Source organism: Pelodiscus sinensis, chromosome 15 (assembly GCF_052426305.1).
Source record: "Pelodiscus sinensis isolate ZL-2025 chromosome 15, ASM5242630v1, whole genome shotgun sequence".
Taxonomy (NCBI): domain Eukaryota; kingdom Metazoa; phylum Chordata; order Testudines; family Trionychidae; genus Pelodiscus; species Pelodiscus sinensis.
This window is the reverse complement of record NC_143066.1, coordinates 39012605-39035838: the sequence shown is the minus strand read 5'-3', so window position 1 is coordinate 39035838 and position 23234 is coordinate 39012605. Positions and strand designations below refer to the sequence as shown.

The following is a 23234-nucleotide window of genomic DNA, read 5'->3' as shown; positions in this document are numbered from 1 at the left end:
GCTGTTAGAGGACATTTCGGGGTCAATTAGAGCTAAAGAACAGCCCAGAACACTGAGAGCCAGGACTGGTGGCTGGAAACAAACTTTATGGGACCACGGGAAACTTAGCCACACCCGTGATAAGTGACCATCTGGCTCACGCAAATCATGCCGGACCATGGATGTTGCCGGATCAGAGAGGTTCAACGTGTAGTCATATGTAATGGTGAAATACGGTGTGACCATAAGACAGAAGAAAAGTAGTCGTTCTGCATTAACTATTCTGTCGTTTTAGGCTATGGAGGAACAAAGTAATTCAAAATGTGAATCCTGGAATCAGTTAATACCTTTCGAACAGCAGACATGGCAGCATTCAGGAAATGAGCAATGTCTTCAAGCGGAATTAACTGGACAATCTTCTCCACCGTGGTGTTGTTAGCGATGACCTCTGGTTTGGTCAAAAACTCTGCCACATCATCGAGATGTGCAGTAGCAATGACGTCAATCTACATATTTGAGAGCCAGACATTGGAGATAGCATTACACTGTTTACAAACGGCCTTCATTCGATTTCATTAGGGTCACGGTGAAGTGAAAGGACAGAGGACATGTCGCGAAACTGTATGATCGCACTGATTTCTTCCCAGCAAGACAGGGAGGCTTTCCAAAAGCTACAGTCTAACTCTAGCAGAAATTATGGGCCTAAGGAGGAAGTAACAGTTAATTTGAACTAAGGGGTTTAATCTCAGAATCCCGCTTCTCTGCCGCATGTAGACACGGGCAGTTACTTTGGGCTAGTCAGTTTCCAAAATGGTGACCGGCCGGGAATATTCTAATCAAGCGCGGGATATTTAAATCCTGCACTTCTTTAGCAATTTTGGTCGCCCTCATTAGCCTCCCTAGTTCGAACTAGGGGGCTAGTGTAGACGGACCCTGACTGATTTCATTTAGTGTTTCCCCCTCCCATCTCTGTTTCTGGAGGTCTGAAGGAGAGTCAGTTCTAAAGTAACACCCTTAAGAACAGGCAACTGTCCGAGGGTTGGGGCTTTGTTATTATTTCCCCCAAAGGTATCAATGTCACAAAAAACAGGGTATCAATATCACTCAGTGACATTTTGGCACCGGCAAAGAGTGGTTCTCCCTCATCAGCAATCAGACCCTAAAGTTCCCCACTAAGTTGGTAGCATCCGTTTACTCTACCGTGTCTATTTTCTCTCTTCCAGTGCTCTCTGATCTGCCCTGACTGCTCATGTGTCTGCTGCTGTTTCCACACTGCCATCTTAAGCTTGGATGCTCTCAAAGAAATGTTCCATGAGGACACCACCCTCTCCACCTTCAAGACCTACTTGCATGACACGGATAAGAAATTGGCCAACGAATTATGGCTAAGCTGAGGGGCCTTTAGCCATAGGGGATGTGGAATTATTTGCTAACGCCAGAGCACTCCAGTGTCTATAAACATTGGCTGTGTTCTAACTGTGTCCCTTTCACCCCACCCATCACGTGAACATCGTTTTCTTGGATTGTAAGCTCCTCGGGGCAGGAATTAGGTGCTCGTTTGGGTGTTTGCATGGAAGCCTTAGCGTATTGTGAGTTCTACAGGAATACAAAGAGCCGAGGGAATGGTTGCTGAAGATCTGTGTCCGGTGCAGCAATTTCTCCTCTAACAAATCAAAAGGCTTGATGGCGTTCCTAGTCCCACTTTCCCACGTTAGATCAGTTAAAGTGCAGTGCGGAGACACACTATTGCGTGGCAGTGGAGACACATTATTGCGTCTCCTTGATTCCCATCCATAACGCGCATGGTTCAGGGGGAAACAAAAGATGACTTTTTCTAACTGCTGACATAGCCAACTCAGCCTGGGATCTGAGAATCAAGCTGGGTTGTTTTCTTTTCCTGTAACATCACTAATACATAAGAACGTAAGAATGGCCATACTGGGTCAGACCAAAGGTCCATCTAGTCCAGTGTCCTGTCTGACGACAGTGGCCAATGCCAGGTACCCCGGAGGGAGAGAACCAAACAGATGATCAAGCGATCTCTCTCCTGCCATCCATCTCCACCCTCTGACAAACAGGCTGGGGACACCATTCCTTACCCATCCTGGCTAATAGCCATTTATGGACTTAACCTCCATGAATTTATCTAGTTCTCTTTTAAACCCTGGTATAGTCCTAGCCTTCACAACCTCCTGCGGCAAGGAGTTCCACAGATTGAATACATGAGATAGCAGGGCTGTACATGGGGGAAGAAGGGGAGGTGCATGAAAGGTGCAAACGCACATTCTATAGTCCCTGATGAGGCCAATTCCAGCCAAGCTGGGGAAGGCTGGTGTGGTGCGTTGCCCAGGGGAAGGCTGCGGTTGATTTCCCTCCCCGCCCTCACAAATGCGGCCGGGGCAGGGGGGAGGACTGGGCCACCATAGCAAGAGCAGGGCAGCCACTTGCCCCTCCCACGGCTTGGGCCATGGCCTGGCCAGACAGGGTCTGCTTCTGCCCCAGCCTTCCCAAATGGTATTCATTTGGTTTTCTATATGCCAAACAAAACCTAATTACGCAGTTCCTTTTCCTGCCTATACTATGAGCAATGCCATGGACTGATGCAAAGCCTTTCCCTATAAGAGACTGGCAGCTGATGAGGTGGCTGCTTGATAGGACAACTCTCCCCAGTGCCAATCTTGTGTGACGTGTGTTAGCAATGCACCATGACATACGTTGTACGGGCTAGGAGGTACGAAATCGTGCTTGTTTAGCTGAGAATGTGTCAAAACTTTTGCTGGTCCTCATTTAAATATTCCTCTCTGCACTGGAATAAACGCGGTATCTTCTCTGAGTTTTACTCCGCCCCTTTTTTTCTTTAGGGATGATCTGAACTGCAAATTTCCTTTTGGATGGAATCTTTGCTGTTACCTAAAATCTATTTCACTACTCTTAGTCTATATATAGTCTTAACTGAAAAACTATTTCGGAATAGGGGCTGTGTAAACGCTCCACTTCTGCTATTTCGAAATAGCGCCTCACCAGGGCCATTCTAAGTTATCCCTCCCCAGTGCCTTCTGGGGCTCTACATCAAGATAGCACGTCTACATTAGGGAAGCCTGCCTCCGACTAATTTTGAGGTTTCCCTGCAGTATAGACGTGCTATTTTGAAATAAGCTATTTCAGAATAACTATTCCGGAATAGCTAATTCCGAAATAAATGTGCAATGTAGACATAGCCATACTGAACAGTGTTGTGAAGTTATAACAACTTCAGTTAGAGAGATCAATTGATGCAAAGTGGTGAAAGTCTAATATGGTTGGTGCTTAAAAATTGCTAAAGATATTAGAGTGCAGCATTTTAGTGATTAATACATCCTCCTTATATAAAGATATGGATTCCTGTGTCGTGTGTTATGAATAAAATGGCATGTGATCGTGTGATGTAACGTCTCTTTTTTTTTAAGAAACTGGCAAATTGCGATCCGTATTATGAGGAGTCACAAAAATGCTTAGTTTAGTTCAACCAGTAGCAACCAGTTTGCCATTATGGTTTTGTACCACTACCAACCTGGTAGGTCCAAGTAATTTTAAATACTGTCGACCAGTACAGGGGTGTGTATTAAGAATGTTTTAAAACATTATGACACATACTAAATGAGTTGTTTTAAAATGAGTGTTTATTGATGTGCAGACAGATACAATCACACAGAATAAAATGGTTTAGAAACAAAATGGACATTCCCATGAATGTTAGCACTGGTTTACAGAGCCGGGGTACAATTCAAGGATAAACGTCATTTCAGGTGTATTACAGGTATGCATAGTCTTGAAAAGAATCATATGATGAGGTCACTTAAAATCCTCGCTTTTCACATGATACTAAATCCATTAATTCTGCTAATAAAGTCAGACTTCAAAACTATTCCAGGACTATAATTTCTGTCTTTAAAACCAACTGCCTGGTTATAGTTAAGTAAGAATATGCTTCCATCCAAGATTATTCTGATCGGATACTGTTGGATTAATCTTTTTTACTGTTGGTCACATATTTTTTTAACACATGTACACTTGCCATAGTGATAATTTTGGCATTGTGCTGTCAACAACTTAACAATTACTTTCCATGGAACGAATTAGGTGGGAACTGCTCATGGTATCAAACCCATTGCTACTGATTAGACTAAACGTAGGACAAAAATTGAAGATGGTTATCTTGCCAACTGGAGCAACGTGTGTGTGTGTTTGATACTCGAATAAAACCAACAGCTAGTAGCTTTCAAAGACAAGCTATCATTTGAAGCCTGTGTGAGGCAAAAAGGAATGGCAGAGTCCAAATGAGTAAACCAGTTTGATTTAAAGGGCCTCTCTAATAAATAGACTAAACCTCCCTATCTCTAGGCAAAGATCATACAGTTATGATGCAAGCAGCATTCCCTGTAAGCTGAGCGCTTGGGCGGCCGAGAGATTCAGGTGCCGCCCAAGCTGATTAGCAGAGCACCCACAGTCAGCAGTAGCTATTTCTTCTGGTGGTGCACATTCACACATGGCTCGGTGTACGTAGCAAAAGTCATTCCGCCCATTGATGGAAAAAATTAGAGGGAAGCCTGGATGCAAGTGTGGCCATTGGTCTAGCTGAAAATGTTCTGATAACTTAGGGCATTCACTCTTATCTTTGATCAGAAACAGGTCTTGAAGAAAAAGGCAAGCGGCCAGGAAGACAACGTCACTTCTCATATTACACATGGAGGATCATTAGATCTTCCCTCAGCCCAAGCTGATCCCTGCTATAGGAGCTGTAGCCATTCTGGAAAAGCCAAGAGAGCCCAAGAAAAGGGGGGGAAAAATCATCTTCCTTAAAAATCTGAATGTTTCCCCAGGTGCCGTAAAGCGCCCATGATTGCTTGGGAGACAGTTGTTATTTGACTATGCCACAGCACACTGATTAGAAAAACTTACTCCATCAATATCTGGGTAAAAGGTCTGAAGTTCACTTAATTTAGCCACCGAACAGAAACTGCCGATGTTTTTTTGCAGCCAATCTCTGGTCCCGTTGGTTCCATCCTCGCAGGCGGAGCCTGGAAAGTTTCAAGTACAAAGGGTTAAACCACAGACCATCTACCTGATCACAGACAAGCCGCAGTGTCCGAGAAGGGGTCATTCCTCCCAGTGCAAGCTTGAGTAGCGATCTCACTTTCAAGCATGACCTCCAGACACCGTAACTTCCCCCCACTCGGCCAGTGTCTTACCTGAGTCTGCGAACTGTGCGTTCAGGTAGGTCTTCTGAAAGCCGTAGACATCTTGCCGCCTCTTGGCTGGTAATGCTGAGTAGACGTCGCTCATGGCTTTAATGCTACAAAATAAAGCCAGACGTAGCCCGGGTTATTTCCACTGGGGAGTGGTAGCGTGTCTGAGCACAGGGCTGGCTTCCTATTGCTTGTTATCAGTGGGCCACCTTGTCATTAGTAACATAAGAACGGCCAGATGGGGTCAGACCAAAGGTCCATCCAGCACAGTATCCTGTCTGCCGACAGTGGCCAATTCCAGGTATCCCAGAGGGAGTGAATCGAACAGGTAACGATCAAGTGATCTCTCTCCTGCATCCATCTCCACCCTCTGACAAACAGAGAGAGACACCATTCCTTACCCAGACTGGTTAATAGCCAATGATGGACTTAACCTCCATGAATTTATCCAGTTCTCTTTTAAACCCTGTTATAGTCCTAGGCTACGTCTAGACTGGCATGATTTTCCGCAAATGCTTTTAACGGAAAAGTTTTCCGTTAAAAGCATTTGCGGAAAAGAGCGTCTAGATTGGCACAGACACTTTTCCATAAAAACACTTTTTGTGGAAAAGCGTCCATGCCAATCTAGATGTGCTTTTTCGCCAAAAAGCCCCGATCGCCATTTTCGCCATTGGGGCTTTTTTGCGCAAAACAAATCTGAGCTGTCTACACTGGCCCTTTTGTGCAAAAGCTTTGCGCAAAAGGGACTTTTGCCTGAACGGGAGCAGCATAGTATTTCCGCAAGCAGCACTGATTTCAGACAGTAGGAAGTCAGTGCTTCTGAGGAAATTCAAGGGGCCAGTGTAGACAGCACGTGATAAGGCACGAATGGTAGATTCCTGCGCTAATGCCACGGCACAGTTTTGTATCCGCATAAATGACCCGCGGATATCTGCACCCGCATCTGTGGATGCGGATACCTGCGGATATAAAGCGGATATCTGTGGATATGCAGGGGACTAGTGAATGGGATACTTTCAAACATGTCTTATCCCAGGCCTGACTGCCTGCGTACTGCAGAGTCCCCACTAAATCTCAAGGGATAACACAAATCTATCCATCCCCCTAGCATATGGTTTTCTACAGCTGCAGAGTCAGCTTTGATTTCCAAGTCTGATCCCTTTCTCTGTTGACTGAACATTCACAGTTCAATCCAGGGGTGGTGCGTATGCTAGGCAGGGGGAGGCGTTGCCTTCCGAAACCGCCAGCCTGGCCCCGCCCACATTCCACCCGCAGAATGCCTACGGTGGGCCTACTGGGGGGGTGGAGTGTTGCTGCCCCCAGCACCCGCCCTCCCCCACGGCCCGGGAGGCTGGGACCTCCCTGTGGTGCTGTGCGGGATGTGTGGCTTGGTTCCCATGTGGGCGGGGCTTGGCAGAAGGGGCGGGGATAGAGGCAGGGCTGCAGGCTCGCCTCCCCCAGCCCTACCTTCACCCACCGCCCATAGCTCAATCCCCGCAGGAAGAGAACCCCTCCAGTCCTGCCACAGCCCAGGGGTGGAGTCAGCTGTGGGCTCAGAGGGGAAGCCAAGCCACAGACTGGAGTGCGGCAGGGACTTGAAAAAGCGAGATGGGAACATGGCGGCTCCTATCCTGCGCCTGTCCCCAAGCTGTTGGCCTCTCTGAGATCTGCTGAGGAACAGGGAGGGAACCCGACACAGGGGGAAGGAGCATCAACTCGAGCACGTGGCTAACTCCAAAACAAGGGTAGTTTTCTGCTGGAACACGTGCTCCTCACTGGATTTGAAAGCTAGTCGTACCCGATAACCTCCATTCGCCGGGTGCCTCTAATTCGGGAACACCCGCGGTACCGACCCTGGCAGCTGGGGGAACGACGGCTGTAGCCAGACACAAAAACCCCATCTTGTTTTTCCACGAGTCCCATCTTGTTTTTCCCCCCGCCAGAGAGCAAGAGAAAGGCAGTCAGCCTTTGATGCCCTGGGAACACAGGTTTGCTGTCTGTCCCTGACTCTACCATAAACAGAAACCAGACAGTAAATGGGCTAGCTGACGACCCGGGGCCTCCCGTCGCCCTGATGGCTAGTACCAGTAATTGACACGCCTGCACTGTCCCAGGAGAGGAATCTTCGCCCATCACATACCAGAGGTGCCCATTGTCTGCATTTTCCCAGGTGTAAATTATGCTTTGCACCCTTCGTGGGAAACTTGGCATTCAAAGCCATTTTTCCTAATTGGCCACTTGAAACCAGGAAGAAGCCTACATGACCCAAGGGGTATAAAAAGAGGTTCAGCTGCCCACCCCATTTGAGCTCCAATCATCTATACCTGCTGGCAGGTATTGATTGTCTCCCGAGGTCTGTGGGACGCCCAACCTCGCCCTACTTCTTCCCGAGGGATTGAGAGAAAGACGCTGGCCACGCCAAGTCTGGAACGCAGGGGTGAGAATATATACCTGCTATGTGTCTATTTTGCATGCATTTAATAAGAGCTCAGAGAACCAAAGGGTTTCATGGTACCTGTAAGTGACTTATTAGTGTAATTTCTGTCCTGTCCTTTGTAGTGTCTGTGTTATCTGTAACAACTAAGTTTACCCTGTAACAATAAATAGTAACTGTTTAAGCTTTAACCTGACTCCTTCAGTTGCTGTAACAGAACCAAGCACAATTTAAAAGAACTTCAGCCGGTCTTAAGGGACTCACTGCCCTGACCGTCGGCTGACAACGGCGCAGCGGCGCACTCAGCCAGAGGCCTTTCCCTGCTGCTCCCATAGCAACGGGTGTGTGTGTGGTGGGAAATGTGGACTGCCAAGGAAGCGCCCTACCCCTCGCTCCCTCCCTGGCCCGGCAAACTCTTTAATCCGGCAAACCCTGTTTCCCCAAGGCTGCCGGATGAAAGAGGTGGGAGAGTATTACAATTCCTCCCCAGTGCCTCCCCTAAGGAAATGCCAGTTGAGCGTGTGGGCCGACGGACTGAATGCTTTTGGTGGGATGGGAAATGCGGAGGTAAAGGAGAGATACTACAACAGGGGTGGGCACAATATGGCCCCCGGGCCGGATCTGGCCCTCCAAGCTATTTGATCTGGCCCACCCTGCTGCAACCCTGCCCCCAGGCCAATCGAGACTTGGGGGCAAGGGAGTGCACAAAATCTTTTGCTCTTCAAAGCAGCTGGCCAGGGGCCCGTGGTGCCTAGAGGGAGGCACTAGCTGTTTTGAATAGTGAATGACTTTGCACAATCCCCCGCCACCAGGTCCTGATTGGCTTGAGGGTGGAGGAGTGTGCAAAGTTTCCTCCTCCCCCTTCCCACCAAGGGCGCATGACGCCCAGAGCAGTGTTTCTTAAACTGCGTTCCGTGGCACACCGGTGTGCTGCGAGGCAGTCGGAGGTGTGCCGCGGAGAACAACAGAGTTCAAAATGGCCGTCCTTAAAGGGGCAGTTGACTTTTTTTTTTTTTGATCAATAACTTCCTTCCGTCCCTTCCCCCCACTTTTTTTTTTGCTCAACAAAAAACCCTTGGGGTTCCTCATTAAAAAAATTATTGTTTGGTGTTCCTTGGTCTTAAAAAGTTTAAGAAACACTGGCCTAGAGGGAACTGCCAATTCTGCCTGGTTATGTCTACATTACAGGGTTTTTGCACAAAAACCCGTGGAGTGTCCACACCTCAAGCACGTTTTTACACAAAAAAAAAAATACAGTAAATCGAGAGGACAGAGGGCTTTTGTCAGTAGAGTTATTCCTCTTCCCACGAGGAACAATTCCTTTTTGCACTACAGCTCTTGCGCAAAAAGGCAGGTGTGGACGCTCAGCAGGGGTTTCTTGTGCAAAAAGAGTCTATCACAAAAAGCACAGGTGCTCTGAGGGCCATTCTATGAATGGCCATCCGCACTTTCTTGCGCAAGAGTGTCCATGCAGCGCGGACGCTCTCTTGCGCAAAAGCACGTTGCTTTTGCAATGCGCTTTGAGGTCTGGACACACTTTTGCGCAAGAAGTTTTGGCGGAAGCTCTCTTCCGCAAAAAGCTTCTTGCGTAAAAATCCTGCAGTGTGGACAAAGCCCCTGAGGCCCCGCCCCTTCCACCTGAAGCCCCACCCCTTCTGGGGCGGAGCCAGCCCGCCGCCATGAACCAACCGTCATGAAGTGGAAAAAATGACTGCCCACGCCTGCGCTACAGCATCACTGATAGTCCAGGATCCGCACCCGGCCCAAGCAGCAATGCCGGCGGCACCCAGAGCCGAATGCAGCGCCAGAGGGGATAGATACTCACATGGCTTGGTAAAAGGGGCAGGGCATAGAAAGAGGCAGCAGCTCCAGGGTGGTTGCGTTTACCCCCGGGAGCAGCAGGCTGAGTCTGTGGAGCCATGCGGTGGTGTCTTCCAGCGACATGTCGGTGATGTGGGGGAAGACGAGTTCGGCTGCCCTCATTAGCATGGTGTCCCGCACCTTGGCATTGCCCAGCAGCCCGGCACGCTGGGGAAGGAAGGAGAAATGAACGGCAGGCACCAGGCAGAGGCCAAATGATCCCAGGTCCTACTCTCCCGGCCTGGTGTAGTAGAAAGCAGGAGCCGGTTGGGGTGACCTTGGAGAGGCTTTGGGGAACTGATGCGGAGCCGGGGGGCTTCTTGTAGGCAAAACAGCAACGAAGCCGACAGCGTCCGATGCCTGAATCTCCTCTTCATCACGCCCCCTGGCGCACCCCGGAAACTGCCCCGACTCCCAGGGACTCTCTCGGGATTTAGAAGGGCACAAGTGCAAGGAGAAGAGGGCTGCTCTCACACCGAGGTCTTTGGTTTTGGAGTTGGTGGTTCCAAGTCCTAGATCCCACAAAACCCTGAGACCTGGATGCCCAGAGGTCGGGCTACTTTCCTGCATCGTTCCTGTGTGGACAACTACAACCTACCAGAGCTGTGGGCGTCCTAGGACAAGCAGCAGGAATCCTGTCTAGCTCAGTGCATGCAGATGTTATGTAACGGTGTAGGGGCTCGATCCAGAGTGCACGTCGTTCAATGGAAAGACTCCCAATGACAGCAGCAGCCACTGGATCAGGTGCTCTGCATTGTCTTTCAGTTGGGGATTGGGGTGGATGTGACCCTAACAGCACCCCAGCCCCAGTGGGGACACGGTTGTCATGACATACCCGAAAGGTGGCATGGAGTGTACCACGGGAAAACTAATAACCCCCCGACCACTCCTATCCTTTGGCCCGCCATGCCCACGGCACACCCATTCCAGACAAAGGGACGTGGTTCCACCTGTGTACACATGTCTCCCATGTGAATTAAGCGAGGTAGCAAGGTGTGGCCAAAGTCGGGGAAAAGCGCAAAGGGAGCGAGTGGGGAAAGGAGCGCTTCATCTCGCCGGGGACAGCGACTGCACCGCCAGGAAGTCCTCCTGCCTCATGAAGCAGGGTCGGTGAACGTTGGCAAGGAGCGTGGGCCAGGGCCGCTCAAGGCCCCTCACTTGAGGGACTAAGGACACCAGCGCTCTTGAAACCACAGCACGACGTGTCCTGTAAGCCGAGGGGTGACGTGTCTGGGAGCTGAGCACAGAAACCTGCTTGGGCCAAGATTGTGACTTGCTGAAATTAAGTTTTGGACCCAGAAGCGTGTTCATAGAATCATAGAATCCCAGGGCTGGACGAGACCTCAAGAGCCATCAAGTCCAGCCCCCTGCCCAAGGCAGGACCAACCCCAACTCAATCATCCCAGCCAGGGCTTGGTCAAGCTGGGACTTCAAAACCTCTAGGGATGGAGATTTCACCCCCTCCCTAGGGAACGCAGCCCAGCGCTTCATCACCCGCCTAGGGAAATTGTTTTTCCTAATATCCAACCTGGACCTCTCCCACTGCAACTTGAGACCATTGCTCCTTGTTCTGCCCCACTGAGAACAACGTCTGTCCATCCTCTCTGGAACCCCCCTTCAGGGAGTTGAAGGCTGCTCTCAAATCTCCCCTCACTCCTCTCTTCTGCAGACTAAAGAAGCACAGATCCCTCCACTCTCCTTGTAGGTCTCTAATCATTTTCATTGCCCTCCGCTGGATCCTCTCCAATGCGTCCAGAGCCTTCCGTAACAGAGGGCCCAGAATGGGACGCCATGCTCCAGGTGGTGTGACTTGTCCCCATTTCGAACCTTCTTCCTTATGCTTGGGGACACTTCAGCCTGTGACGTTTTGCTTAAGAAACGTGTTTTAGACACAGGCTCAGTGTGCGGATAGAAACAGAGTGTTTGTTAATCCGGTCAAGGGGCTCTGTCTCTTTAAGGATCTCTGTGGGAGTTGTGTGAGGGTGGGATGCTGCAGAGAGAAGTTTCTGGGGAAGTCAGCAGCCGGGGCTCACCCTGTTGCCTCCGAGGCGAGGTTTGGGCCGGACAGAACAGCTGGTGTGTCAGGGGACTGTTACGGCGCTTCCCAGCAGCCAAACTCGGCTGCTGAGGTAACGCAGTAACTCTCAATTCTGGGAACCCCCAGGCACCACAGCAAATTTCACACAGTTCCTCTGAGGAAAACCCTTCTCACTGGTCTTTGTGCAGGAGGACAGGAGGGAGGGAACCTTCCCTAAGCAAGGCCAGAATAAGGATCTTGGGGATTTGGGCTACGTGGCACAGCTCTTATTGCATCAGCCGGGGAAACGCCCTTCTGGCTCATCTAGTCGATCTACAGTTGCTTGCGGTCGTGAGGATGCCAGACCCAGTCTTCCTTCTGGTGGCACGAAGGACACAGGAGCAGCATGTGTGGGAACCCAGGGGACGTTACTAATGTTTATTTACCTTCATCAGCAGGGCGTTGAGGTCATCCAGGTAAGCACTGAGGTGCAGGAGCGGCTCCTTCTTGCTTCCGATGGCCTCGAAGACCAGCTGGATGGCTGCAGCGCTGTAGATCGCGTTGCTTTCCGCCGACAGCTGGGCCAGCGCGCTTGCTGAGAGAAGGTCGAGGGAGTCTTGCTGTGTCGGACACAGAACACGGGCGTATGAGAAGCAGCCCCCAGCTTCCCACGCAGCTGGACTTTGACCCAGAATCTTAACCCAGAGCCAATGGGCGTTTTTAGGGGTGTAGCAAACGGCAGCATTTTGCTGCGAGCAATTGCCAGGGCAATGGTTTTATCCTACTAACCAAATGATCTGAAGACACGGTCTGTGTTTTAAAACCCGTTTGGCCTTGCCTAGCAGCAACCATCTTTGGGAGCTGGAAAAATCTCTGCCTTGTCCCCTTTCCAAGGTGTATTTCTGATTCCTAGGCAGTGTTCCCGCTGATCTTTTCCATTCACGTGCGGATTTTTTCTGCCCGTGTGCGGAATAATTTTATGCGCACCGAGGCATGTGTTTGTGCACCACCAGTAGAAACAAAAAACCTATCTGTGGTTGCTCTGCTAATCAGCTGGTTGGCTTTGGGATCTTTCCTGAGCAGCTGGGAACACTGCTCCGAGGCTGTTTTAGGATTGCCCGCTTGCTTTGGGATGCTGCTCTTTGACATGGATTCTTTTCCCTAAGCCGAACGATGCCGACCTACTCAGGTGCGACATTTCCCCGTGACAGGTACACGTGTTCTATTCCCAAGAACAACAAACCATCGCGTTTCAAAGCTGGCCCTTACCCCTTGGAATTTGCTCTTTAATGCGGTGAAGTCAGAATATGAGCCGTAAACAGCGAAAAGCCCAAAATATTGTAGCAGCCATTGCCTGTCGGCGATGATTCCTTGGGCACAGGCCGAGCCTAGGTGAAGGGAAGCAGAGAGTCAGGAAAGATTCTTTGTGTGGAATTAACACTGCGAGTCCCCACGGGTGACAAAACACAACCAAGGATCACGTCCCACAGCTTCCAGGTTGGCAACCCAAGGGTTTAAGCACAGTGGTGGGGGACCTTTTTGGGGTGGGTGGCTGCTAATCCACAGAAAAATCAGTCGAGGGCTGCACAGGCTGGTAGATTGTGTGTGCTCCAACCCCACGGCAAGACGGTAGGGGGAAGGAGAGAGCACCAGCATGGGCTCCCCAATGCTGAAGGGGGAACCCCAAGCCTCAGGGGCTGGATCCAGGCAAGCCAGGGGCCGCATCCGGCCCCAGGGCCCCACCCCTGGTTTAGAGAGAGATCAAATTCTTCTCTTCGGATGCACGTGGTTTGAGATCTTGTTGATTTCAATGGGGATTCCAAGCAGCGTGAACCAGAGAGCTGCAAACCTGCCACACGATTAGCTGGTGGGAAGCACTTCCGCCTTATTCCTGATTAAAACCCTGAGCATCTGCACAGTCTAGGGAAGTTTTAAAAGAGACGGGCTGTGCCCCTCGCAAAGCAATGCCTCCGAAGGCAGCCTGGGGAATGGGGAAACGTCACCTGTGGACAGCTGCACTTTGCTAGAGACCAGAACAAACCTCAGAGTCTGCTCAACCTACAGGACATTATGCGACGCCTGAATGGTGCCGTTTTTGCATAGTCCTTAGGCTCGGGGATCCAAACGGCCTCGGTCTTTGTTACCTGAATTTTGCAGCTGGAAGTGAAGAACTCTCTTTATAAAGGAGACGATGTCTTCTGGGTTCTCAAACGTCCCATTGGCTTTGTGGTCACTCAGGATCTTCACTCTGCAGAATAAGGAGAGTTAGGCGGAGACAGGGACCGCGTGAAGATCAGTGTCCGGAGTACACTCTGCTAAAGGACACGGAAAAGCACCCCTAGCCTTTCCCTGGAAGCACAAAGGCTTCTACCAGGTGAGCTAATGGAGCAACTTTTCTCCCCCTCCTAGTAGAGCAGTAATGAACAGACAAGGAGCAATGGGCTTAAACTGCAGCCAGGGAGGTTTAGGTTGGACATTAGGAAAAACTTCCTACCTGTCAGGGTGGTGAAACATTGGAATAAATTGCCTAGGGAGGCTGTAAAATCTCCGTCACTGGAGATATTTAAGAGCAGGTCGGACAGACACCTGCCAGGGATGGTCTAGACAGTGCTTGGTCCTGCCGTGAGGGCAGGGGACTGGACTCAATGAACTCTTGCGGTCCCGTCCAGTTCTAGGATTCTCTGCTCCAGAATGAGTCAGAGGCAAACGCAGACGGGTTAACTGGGCCATGCCCCGATTCATTCAGATTCTCCAATTGGAGAGAAGGCCTCACTCTATTCCCTGCCCCCACCGGCGTGTGGTGGAACCGCAGCGCCTTAGCCCTGAGACAGTCGCTTCACAGCCTCTTACAGGAAGCCAACTGGTCAGCGTTCAGCGCCTCCGTACAAGAGATGCCGGCCTGAGGTCTGCTCTGGCTTTGCATATCTGCTGCAGCATTTCCGGACCCGTCGGGTCGCCCGTCTGACCGCCGCACGGCACCGGCCCCTGCAATCCACCCAGAGTCCCCGGCTGGAGCCCTGTTAGTGAGACTACAGCATGTGCATCCTCGATAGACTAAAGTATCGCCTGGTGCAGGTAAAGATCAGGAGAGAGCGAGAGGCCACTAACGCCCTGGCAAAGCAGAATGTTGGCTAAGTCGGTTACGTCCATCGAAGGGGCCCGATAGCAAGAGCGAAAAATTGGGATGGAGTGGGAGTTAGAGGCACCGTTAAATCGGGACAACTGGTCACCCTACGCCCAGCCCTAACCCAGCAGATGATCCATGCCCCACATGTGAGAAACTCCCAACGGCTCTGACAATCCGACTCCGAGACATTTCCTTCCCAACCGCCCCTACGCCCATGAGGAGGGCCCTGGCGTAGAAGAGACTGCTCCCATAGCTTAGCGACGGCGCCGAAGGCCTCTGTGTGACACTGGGATTTTTTCCTGGCCTCTGTTGTGGGGGGCCCTGAGGTATCTAGCTGGGATACGCACATGGTGGCGAGGGAGTCGCACGACATGTCCAGAGGTAAAAAGCCAAGATTCTGGGCGGTCAGGCCGCTCAGGAAGAGGGTGAGTCTCTCCCCGAACCAGACGGCGTAGTCCCCCGCCGAGAAGTGCTTGAACATGGTGCTCATGTGGCAAAAGATCTCGCCCAGGATGAATCTTCTCACCTCGGCGTGAGGCAGCTGAGTGAGGTGGTGCTGCAAGCCAAAGAGTGAGCGAGCAGCATGAGAACCGGCCCTTTCTGCCCGCTCTGAAATCCAGGGGCAGGCGCCGGGTGGGGCTGGAACGTGGGTCTCTCCCCCAGCGAAACCCCAGGGGCATCTTTAGCAAGCCCGGCGTCGGTGCCCGTCTGGGGCCTACGCGGCGCTCTCCAGCCCGTTGAGCGGCAGGGAAGGTATTTACCTGTTGTGCAGCGGCGTTGAACGCATCCAGGAACTCCCCGGTGGTGCGGGCGTTCAGAGCGCTGAAGATCTTGCCCGCTTTGTCACTGTCGCGCAGAGCGTCGCTCGCCAGCGTGTAAGACGCCAGCTGCGCCGGGCTGAGCCCGGCCACAGCGTCGGCCTAGAAAACAAAAGCCATAGGCCGGTCCTTTCGCAGCGGGACGTTGACCAGCAGCCAAAAGGGAAACCAAAGCTGCCGGCAGGAGGGTGCTGACCAGGCCTTTGGCTCCGGCGGTACTTACCGCGCTGAAATCTGCCTTGATGCCCACCAGATCCTCGTAACTGGCCAACCTGCTGAAGGAGCCCCAGTTTGCTTGTAGCCAGCCCAAGCTGCCCTTGGTGTTCTCAGTGCAGGGATCATCTTGAAATAAAACACAGGTTGGGGAAGAGCTTGGGACCAGCAGGGGACGCGGAGCCATGTGCATCCCCAAGGAGCCATCCCCCACGCTGCTCCTGCACCCCCCACCCAGCCTGCTTCCTGCACCCCCAGACCCTCACCCTAGGAAAATCTAGGATTGACTTCTCCCTTTTGTGCAACTGTAACCACCTGAAGGCAGGTGTGAATCTGGACCCTCTGGAGCTGAGTCTAGGAGTCTCTACCACTCGAGCTAAAAGCCTAGGCTGCAGCACTCCCTTGTTCTTAGCTCTCGCTGTAAGAGATCTAAGTGCCGCGCCATTCCTCAAAGAGGTATACCAGTTATTTCAAGGGAAGGGTTTTCTCTCGAAATGACCACATCTTAACAGCATCTGTTATGTTGAAATAGCGCCATCATGCAAATATGCAAATGAAGCACGGGATATTTAAATCCCGGCCTCATTTGCAATTTCGAATGTCTTCATTTGCATCTCTCTCTCGAAAGAGGGTGCAACTGTAGACATACCCTATGTTATTTCGGAATAACTGACTGTCATGGTCATGAGGGATGGCCAGCAGCCTGGGGATTAAGGGGTTAACTGTATCTAGCCAGGTAGCAGTCAGCCAATAGAAATGTAGATAGGGATTTTAAACTGGGACAAAGGAATTTTGGGGTTTTCCCTCCTTTGTCTCTGGCCAGTTTTCTCTAGATACTGAGGGAGACAGAAGACATGTCTCTCTCTCTAAGAAAAAGACTCTTCATAATGTGTAAGTAGGGTAAAGTAAAGATACATCTGTTTTATTGTTTTCTGTTGTGGGACTTTGGATCAGATGTCTGTGCTGTTAGAAATGGGTTTTCCTCTCTTTTGTAACTAAGTTTTGGCCCATGGGAGTCCTCATGAGTATATTAATTGGTGACTTTTTCCATCTAGTCATTATGCTAAGGAGTATTGTTGTGATAATAAAAGTGCTTTCTTTTTTATGAACCTGGTATTGGTTCAGTTCTGAGTCCTGGAAAATCTGTCTGTGGGATCTGCCTGCCTCTGACTAGAGGACAGCAGCCACAGATGGCAGTTTGTATTTTTCTCTTCTATTTTTCAAGCTCTTTGGGGGAAAGAGCTTGAGGCGCCCTGGGGTTGGCTTCAAGTGTCCACCCTTGTTTGTGGGATCAAACCACTTGATGGTGGCAGTGGATTTTTATCCCCAAAATCTAGGTGTTTAGGATTTGGGGGAGAAGTTTTATACCAAAGCCTGGAGAGAGAAGGTTTTGGGGTACTTGTGGGCCCCCACTTCTGCATTCATCGTGCCAGAGTGGGGAATCAGCCTTGACACTGATGTTATTCTGAAATCACGCTGCTGTGTAGCCTCGGCATGTGGGTTACACAACCCGCGACTGATTTTTCTGTGGGTCGCCAGCTCCTAACCCTATCCCCATCCCTGCAGGCAAATTCGCATTGCTCCCTTGCAGACGGATGTGGACTAGTTACTCCAGCTGAAGGTGGGGGAGTAACAGCAAGAGGCACCAGGTGCGTTGGCGTCCGTCACTTTTTGAATAAGGTGACCTGGCGTCCAGCCTGTTGCTGTCGCTGGGAGTTCTGCCCTTGTAGAAGAGTCACGGAACTTAGACGGTTGCGGGATGCTCTCAGCGTACCCCCTTGAGCCGCCTTGGCCATGAGGTAGGCCCTCGCGAAGCTGTAAACATCGTGTTGGCTCGCGGGTGACATGTGCTGGAAGCTGCTGTCTAGGCCGGCCATTCTGTGGGCAAAGAAGAGGGGGGTATTTGGTGTCTTGGATCAAACCTCCCCGCAGCTCTGTGGCATGAGCCCTTCGACACATGATGGCTTTGTAAAATGGGAGTCGGCGGTGAGTCGATGAGCAGTTTGCGCCTGCAGGAGGCTCGGGGACTGTGCTCTGCTAGAGAAGTGGTTGTCAAAATGTGGTAGGTGATGTTCCCCTTTCCAAAAAACGTCTGCTAACAGGTACCCTGCTCCGAGTTGGGGTCAGAATATACCTTTGATTCAACGGCCAAGTCTTACTCACTAGAATGCGTTGTCCATCATTACGGGACTTTTCCTGCATGCCCCCCTGACGAGAGCTCACAGGCCTCTAGGAGTAACGTACCCCAGTTTGAAAACCACTGCTCGAGAGAGATCCGACACACAGCATCACTTCCCTGAATGCTCAGTTAGTTGTCACAAAGCTCCGCCCACAGCCTCCAGCTGTGCAAATGACGGCATAGAAATACAAGGGGGTACCACGGGCAAGAAAGACAGACATTGAAGAAACTTTAGGTACAACTTCAAGTACCTAAAAGGGTGTTAACAAGGAGGAGGGAGAAATATTGTTCTCCTTGGCCTCTGAGGACAGGACAAGAAGCAATGGGCTTAAACAGCAGCAAGGGAGGTTGAGGTTGGACATTAGGAAAAACTTCAGGGTGGTTAAGGACTGGAATAAATTGCCTGGGGGGTTGTGGAATCTCCATCACTGGAGATATTTAAGAGCAGGTTGGACAGACACCTGCCAGGGATGGTCTAGACCAGGGTGGGCAAAAGGGCCTCCAAGGGGTGGATCCGGCCCACCAAGTGGGTTGATCCAGCCCATGGAGGCTCCGCTGTTCCCCCGCCCTCAGGCTAATTAGGGCCTGGGGCCGGGGAAGGGGAGAGGCGTGCGAAGCTTTCTCCTGCTCTGCCAGGAGCACTCAGCACTTTGAAGCGCCATGTGCTGCTCGCGGGGTGGGAGGAGACGCCACGCGCTCCCCGCCCTGAGTGGCCTGTGGGCAGGAGAGCTGTGCAAAGTTTCCTCTGCCCTGCCCCTACCCTATGAGTGTGCGACACTTCAAAGTGCCATGCACTTTCACAGGGCGGGGGCAGGGCGAAGGACGCTTTGAACAGCTCCCCTGCCCCCAGGTCCTGATTGGCCTGGGGGTCGGGGGAGTGCACGAAGCCTCCTCCCTCCCTGCAAGGAGCACGTGGCACTTTGAAGTGTCACATGCACCTAGGTGGGGGGGTAGGGTGGGAGGAGGCTTCACGTGCTCCCCTGTCCTCAAGCCCTGATTGGCCTGGGGGTGGGGGAGCATGCAAAGCCTCTTCCTGCCCTGCCAGGGGCTTGGTTGCCTAGTGGGAAGTGGGGTGGGGGGGGGGAAGAGGTTCTCCCACCCGCAGACCAGTCATGGTCTGGGGATGGGGAAGCCCAAAAGCATCCTGACCTCGCCCCTTCCTGGGCAGCCCGGAGACACTTCAACAAGTTTTGAAGTGGTCTCTGTCCAAAAATTATCTCCCACCCCTGATCTAGATGGTGCTCGGACCTGCCGTGAGGGCAGGGGACTGGACTCGATGACCCCTCGAGGTCCCTGCCAGTTGTAGTGTTCTGTTATTCTACGATTCTCCTTTCTCTCTGTCCCCATCAGATCAGGACCTCACAAATCCCGCAGCTCTGCAATGCACTCAACCCCCCTGCTCAGGCAGCCGCAGGCAGGCACGCCGGGTTCTCTCCCTGCGCAAAAAGCTCCTCTGTGTTTTCTGCAGCTGATATCCCAGGGGTCTCTCTGCCCACCTTCGCTGCCGTGCATGCTGGGTAAAAGGAGTCGAGGCTGCGGAATGCTCACATGATTTGGAAAACTCCGCACGGGATCTTCTTCGGGAGGGTCGCCAGGGCAGAGGCGTTGATGCTGGCGAGCCACGGCCGGAGCCTGTCCTGGAACCAGTCCTTGTACTGGGAGACGCTGAACGTGGTGAACTGGCTCCGGACTTTGGAGAAGATGACGTTGAACATTGCGTCTCGCACCTGCGTGTTTGCCAGCGACATGATCCCCTGCTGCAAAACAAAGACAACAGCTCTCAGCCGGGGTTGCTACCGTGTGCAGCCAGACAGGAGCAGCTTCCAACCCGCTCCTCCTGTGGCACACATGGATGTCCCAGGGTAATAAAACACACGGCAGCTACAAGTGTCTATGGCCGTTTAGAAGGATCCAATATAAATTAAAGTCCTTCCTGGGGACTAATACAGAGTCTTCTGCTACGTAGAATGAGCAATGCTGTTAAAAACGCAAGTGAAGCATAAGAACGGCCAGACTGGGTCAGACCAAAGGTCCATCCAGCCCCGTGTCCTGTCTTCCGACAGTGGCCAATGCCAGGTGCCCCAGAGGGAGGGAACACAACAGGGACTCATCAACTGAGCCTTCCCCTGTCACCCATTCCCAGCCTCTGAGAACCATCCTTACCCATTACTGGACCTATCCTTCTTGTATTTATCTGGTTCTTTTTTGAACCCTGTTAAAGTCCTGGTCTTCACAACATCCTCTGGCGAGGAGTTCCACAGGTTGACGGTGTGTTGTGTGAAGAAAAACGTCCTTTGGTTTGTTTTAAACCTGCTGCCTATTCATTTCATTGGGTGACCCCTAATTTTTATATCAAGGGAGCAAATAACTTCCTTATTCATTTTCTCCACTCCAGTCCTGATTTTATAGACCGCTATTATAGCCCCTCCTTAGTCTCCCCAAGTTTGGGGAGTTTGTTCCTCCCCAGTCTTTTCCCTGCCATATTCAGGATTTTTTGTGAAAGTATCTGGCAACCCCTAGGACCAGGGGAGGTCTTCCTATCCCCCATTGTCACCAGCCGCTTCCAGCCCTGGCTTTGCTTCCTGGCCTGCAGGACTCTTGACCCCCATGGACCATGGATGTTGCCAGACCAGAGAGTCCCAGTTAATAGAGGTTCAATCTGTGCTCACAAAACCAGCAGCTGCTGGGTGGGCTACTCCCGGAAGTGATGACTGATCTGGCTCTGAGCCCTGCCCTGAGTGTGCGCTTAGCCACCTGGAAACGATCGGTCAATGAAGAAACCCCTTCACATTGGTGTATCGATACGTTACCTGAGGCGCCATGGCCACAAACTCTGTCACAAAGGCGACAACATCGCCAACTGGCCTGCTCTGCAGGGACACCAGGAGGGGCTCCGCCAGGGCGCTCTCGTCCAGGACATCCGTGCCGAAGAAGACGTGAGCCAGTTGCGTTGAAGTGAGGTTATCTCTTATGTCAAACTGCAAAGACCAGGGATGAGATTTAAGGGGAGGCCATGGCACAGCCAGCAAGCTGGGACCCACGACACAACCCTTAAGTGAGGCAGCTATGGTGCTCCATGAGGGATGCTCCATCACAGGAGAAGATACATTGGGGCAGATTTCCTCTCGCTCATGTTGAGAAATCCGTTTCTCCACAAGCAGCCCCGTGTTTTTCAGTGGGATCACTCGCCGAGGAAGCTACTGAACCTGAGCAAGGGGGACAAAACCCAGCCCCTAGCAAGTAGAACGAAATGCGGACTCACCCCATTGAAACTGGCCATAAGTTTGGTGAAATCTTCATAGCGCGCGTTCTTGGCAAATGCCCCAAAGTTATTCTGGAGCCAATCCAGGCTTCCCTCACTGCCTGAAGCACAGGCAGAACCTGAAATGCCAAGCCACACAGGAGATGAATGACTGAATCCCTCCCACCGCCTTCTTTTTTGATTAGGCTAGCTTGGCTCTGAGGGCGGAAGGGTAATTATACTATCCAAAAAGGGACCTAAAAGTTACAGAACATTGGGACTGGTTCTCCCATTACACACACCCGTTTTAAACCACTACGCCTCCACTGATCTCCGTGGAGATACTCTTGATTTCCATCCAGGCCCATTGGTACCTTTCCCCCATCCTGAAAGAATTAGTGCTTCCAAAGCTGTTATCTGCCAGCTAACACACCCTTCTCTTTTGGTCACTTGGAGCTCGTCTTCACTACACATTGGATCAACGCTTCCGTGATCCATCCTCCGGCGGTTGATTTAGCGTGTCTGCTTAGACATGATAAATCAACCTCCGAGTGCTCTCCTATTGACTCCAGTACTCCATCAGGACAGGAAGAGTAGCTGGAATCCATGGGAGAGCAACCCCCACTGACATTACCACATGGAAGATGCCACGGTAAATGCGTCAACGTCGCATAGCTGACGTTGCATAGGTTAGATCAACAGAGGAAGGGGGAAACACAGTGTAGACAAGGCCTTAGTATCTCCATGATATGCGGTATTAACGGGATCAACAATTAAGGTAATCTACTCGCCATGGGCGAGCAGATTATAGCCCGGCACGGCACCGCAGCATGAGCAGCGCATGTGCAGCATGCTGAACCGAATGGCTGGCGAGCGGGGCTCACTGCGGCTTGGTGAGCCCTGGGTATTAAATAATGCGCTACTGTGATTGCAGAGGAATGCCTGCTAAAATTCCTTCCAGAAAGCATTAATGAACACACGACACCACTTGTTCAGCAACATCGAACTCATAGACTAGAAACCAATTAGTTTTACATCCGAATTACCTGTTGCGTTGTACTGATTTTCAAGGAAGGCGACTAAAGCTCTGTAGACCCCCTGTTGATTCACCGGCGACATAGAAGGATGCACCTGGCTGAGTGAGGCTACCCTGAGGAATGGAATCACACGAGAAAAGAGGTCACTTTCATCTTTGAACACCTTCCGGTATTATTATTGATACAGCTCGCGACAGCCCCGCGCAGATACAAAATTTGTATTCGCAACCACCATGAATGGCAAGGTTTGTCAATGCAGGGAGCCTTAGCTTGCAGCTCTCTGCGCCTCCCAAGTTCACCGCACGGGCTGGGACCCATGGGGAAATTACTGCAACCCACGGCCCTCACTGCCCCCCTCCCAGGCCACAAATCGTGAGGGGCTCCTGTTGTAGATTTAAAAATGGACCTCTAAGAATCAAGGATCTGACCCTGATGTCTGTGGATATTTGCGTGATGAAGCATTGTATAAATAAAACGATTTTGTTCAAATTGTGATAAGGGGAAATACAACCCTAGAGCGTCTTTTTGTGCTTCCACGTAAATTGCTTCTTCCTTTGTACGGAGGAAAGGGTTACACTTCCATCTGTGCACTCACATGGCTCGGAAACCGTCACAGCCAGACACGTGAGTCAGGAATTGCTGAATCTCCGTCTCGCCAGCACTTGGCAGCAGGAGCTCGAGTCTTGCAAATAAACGAGTCCAGTCTTGAGGGCTGAAAGCCGAATAGCCAGCCTGGATCTCATGCCCAAACTGGGTGAGCATATTTTTCCTCACTGCTTCATTTTTAATGGTGGCTATCGTCAGCTGAAAGGAAAAACGACCAAGCCGCGGGAATTAAACGCTGCTGCTGGAGATCATCAACCCACTACAAAGCCTTCCCCAGCTATGCTCTCTGCAAGGAAGCTAACTGTGTATTGCCAGATCTCTGCTTTATATCCACAGCTCATTTTTGTAGATCTGGATTTTGTCCCTTGAATCCTGTGAATTTTCAGAGCTCTGTGTTAAATCTGCAGGTATCCCCATCTGTGGATATCTGCAAAGCATGCAGATACACATTTTGTGTCCATGCAGGGCTCTCTAAATGTGTCCCAAGGAGCCACAAAT

General features: G+C 51.3%; 1 protein-coding gene across 1 annotated transcript in view; it reads right to left on the bottom strand.

The window, feature by feature from the left end:
- The window catches only part of LOC102455891 (uncharacterized), a 100189-nt gene that overhangs the window by 32796 nt on the left and 44159 nt on the right, over nucleotides 1-23234 (bottom strand). The window contains exons 32-47 of the mRNA XM_075899815.2: nucleotides 22726-22934; nucleotides 22140-22243; nucleotides 21115-21233; nucleotides 20663-20830; nucleotides 19401-19609; nucleotides 17448-17551; nucleotides 15684-15802; nucleotides 15404-15562; nucleotides 14990-15198; nucleotides 13660-13763; nucleotides 12785-12903; nucleotides 11962-12135; nucleotides 9464-9666; nucleotides 5208-5311; nucleotides 4918-5036; nucleotides 327-485 (exon numbers count right to left, since the gene is read on the bottom strand). Coding sequence (XP_075755930.2) covers nucleotides 327-485; nucleotides 4918-5036; nucleotides 5208-5311; nucleotides 9464-9666; nucleotides 11962-12135; nucleotides 12785-12903; nucleotides 13660-13763; nucleotides 14990-15198; nucleotides 15404-15562; nucleotides 15684-15802; nucleotides 17448-17551; nucleotides 19401-19609; nucleotides 20663-20830; nucleotides 21115-21233; nucleotides 22140-22243; nucleotides 22726-22934 — 2382 coding nt within the window. The remainder of the gene's footprint in view (nucleotides 1-326; nucleotides 486-4917; nucleotides 5037-5207; nucleotides 5312-9463; nucleotides 9667-11961; nucleotides 12136-12784; nucleotides 12904-13659; nucleotides 13764-14989; nucleotides 15199-15403; nucleotides 15563-15683; nucleotides 15803-17447; nucleotides 17552-19400; nucleotides 19610-20662; nucleotides 20831-21114; nucleotides 21234-22139; nucleotides 22244-22725; nucleotides 22935-23234) is intronic.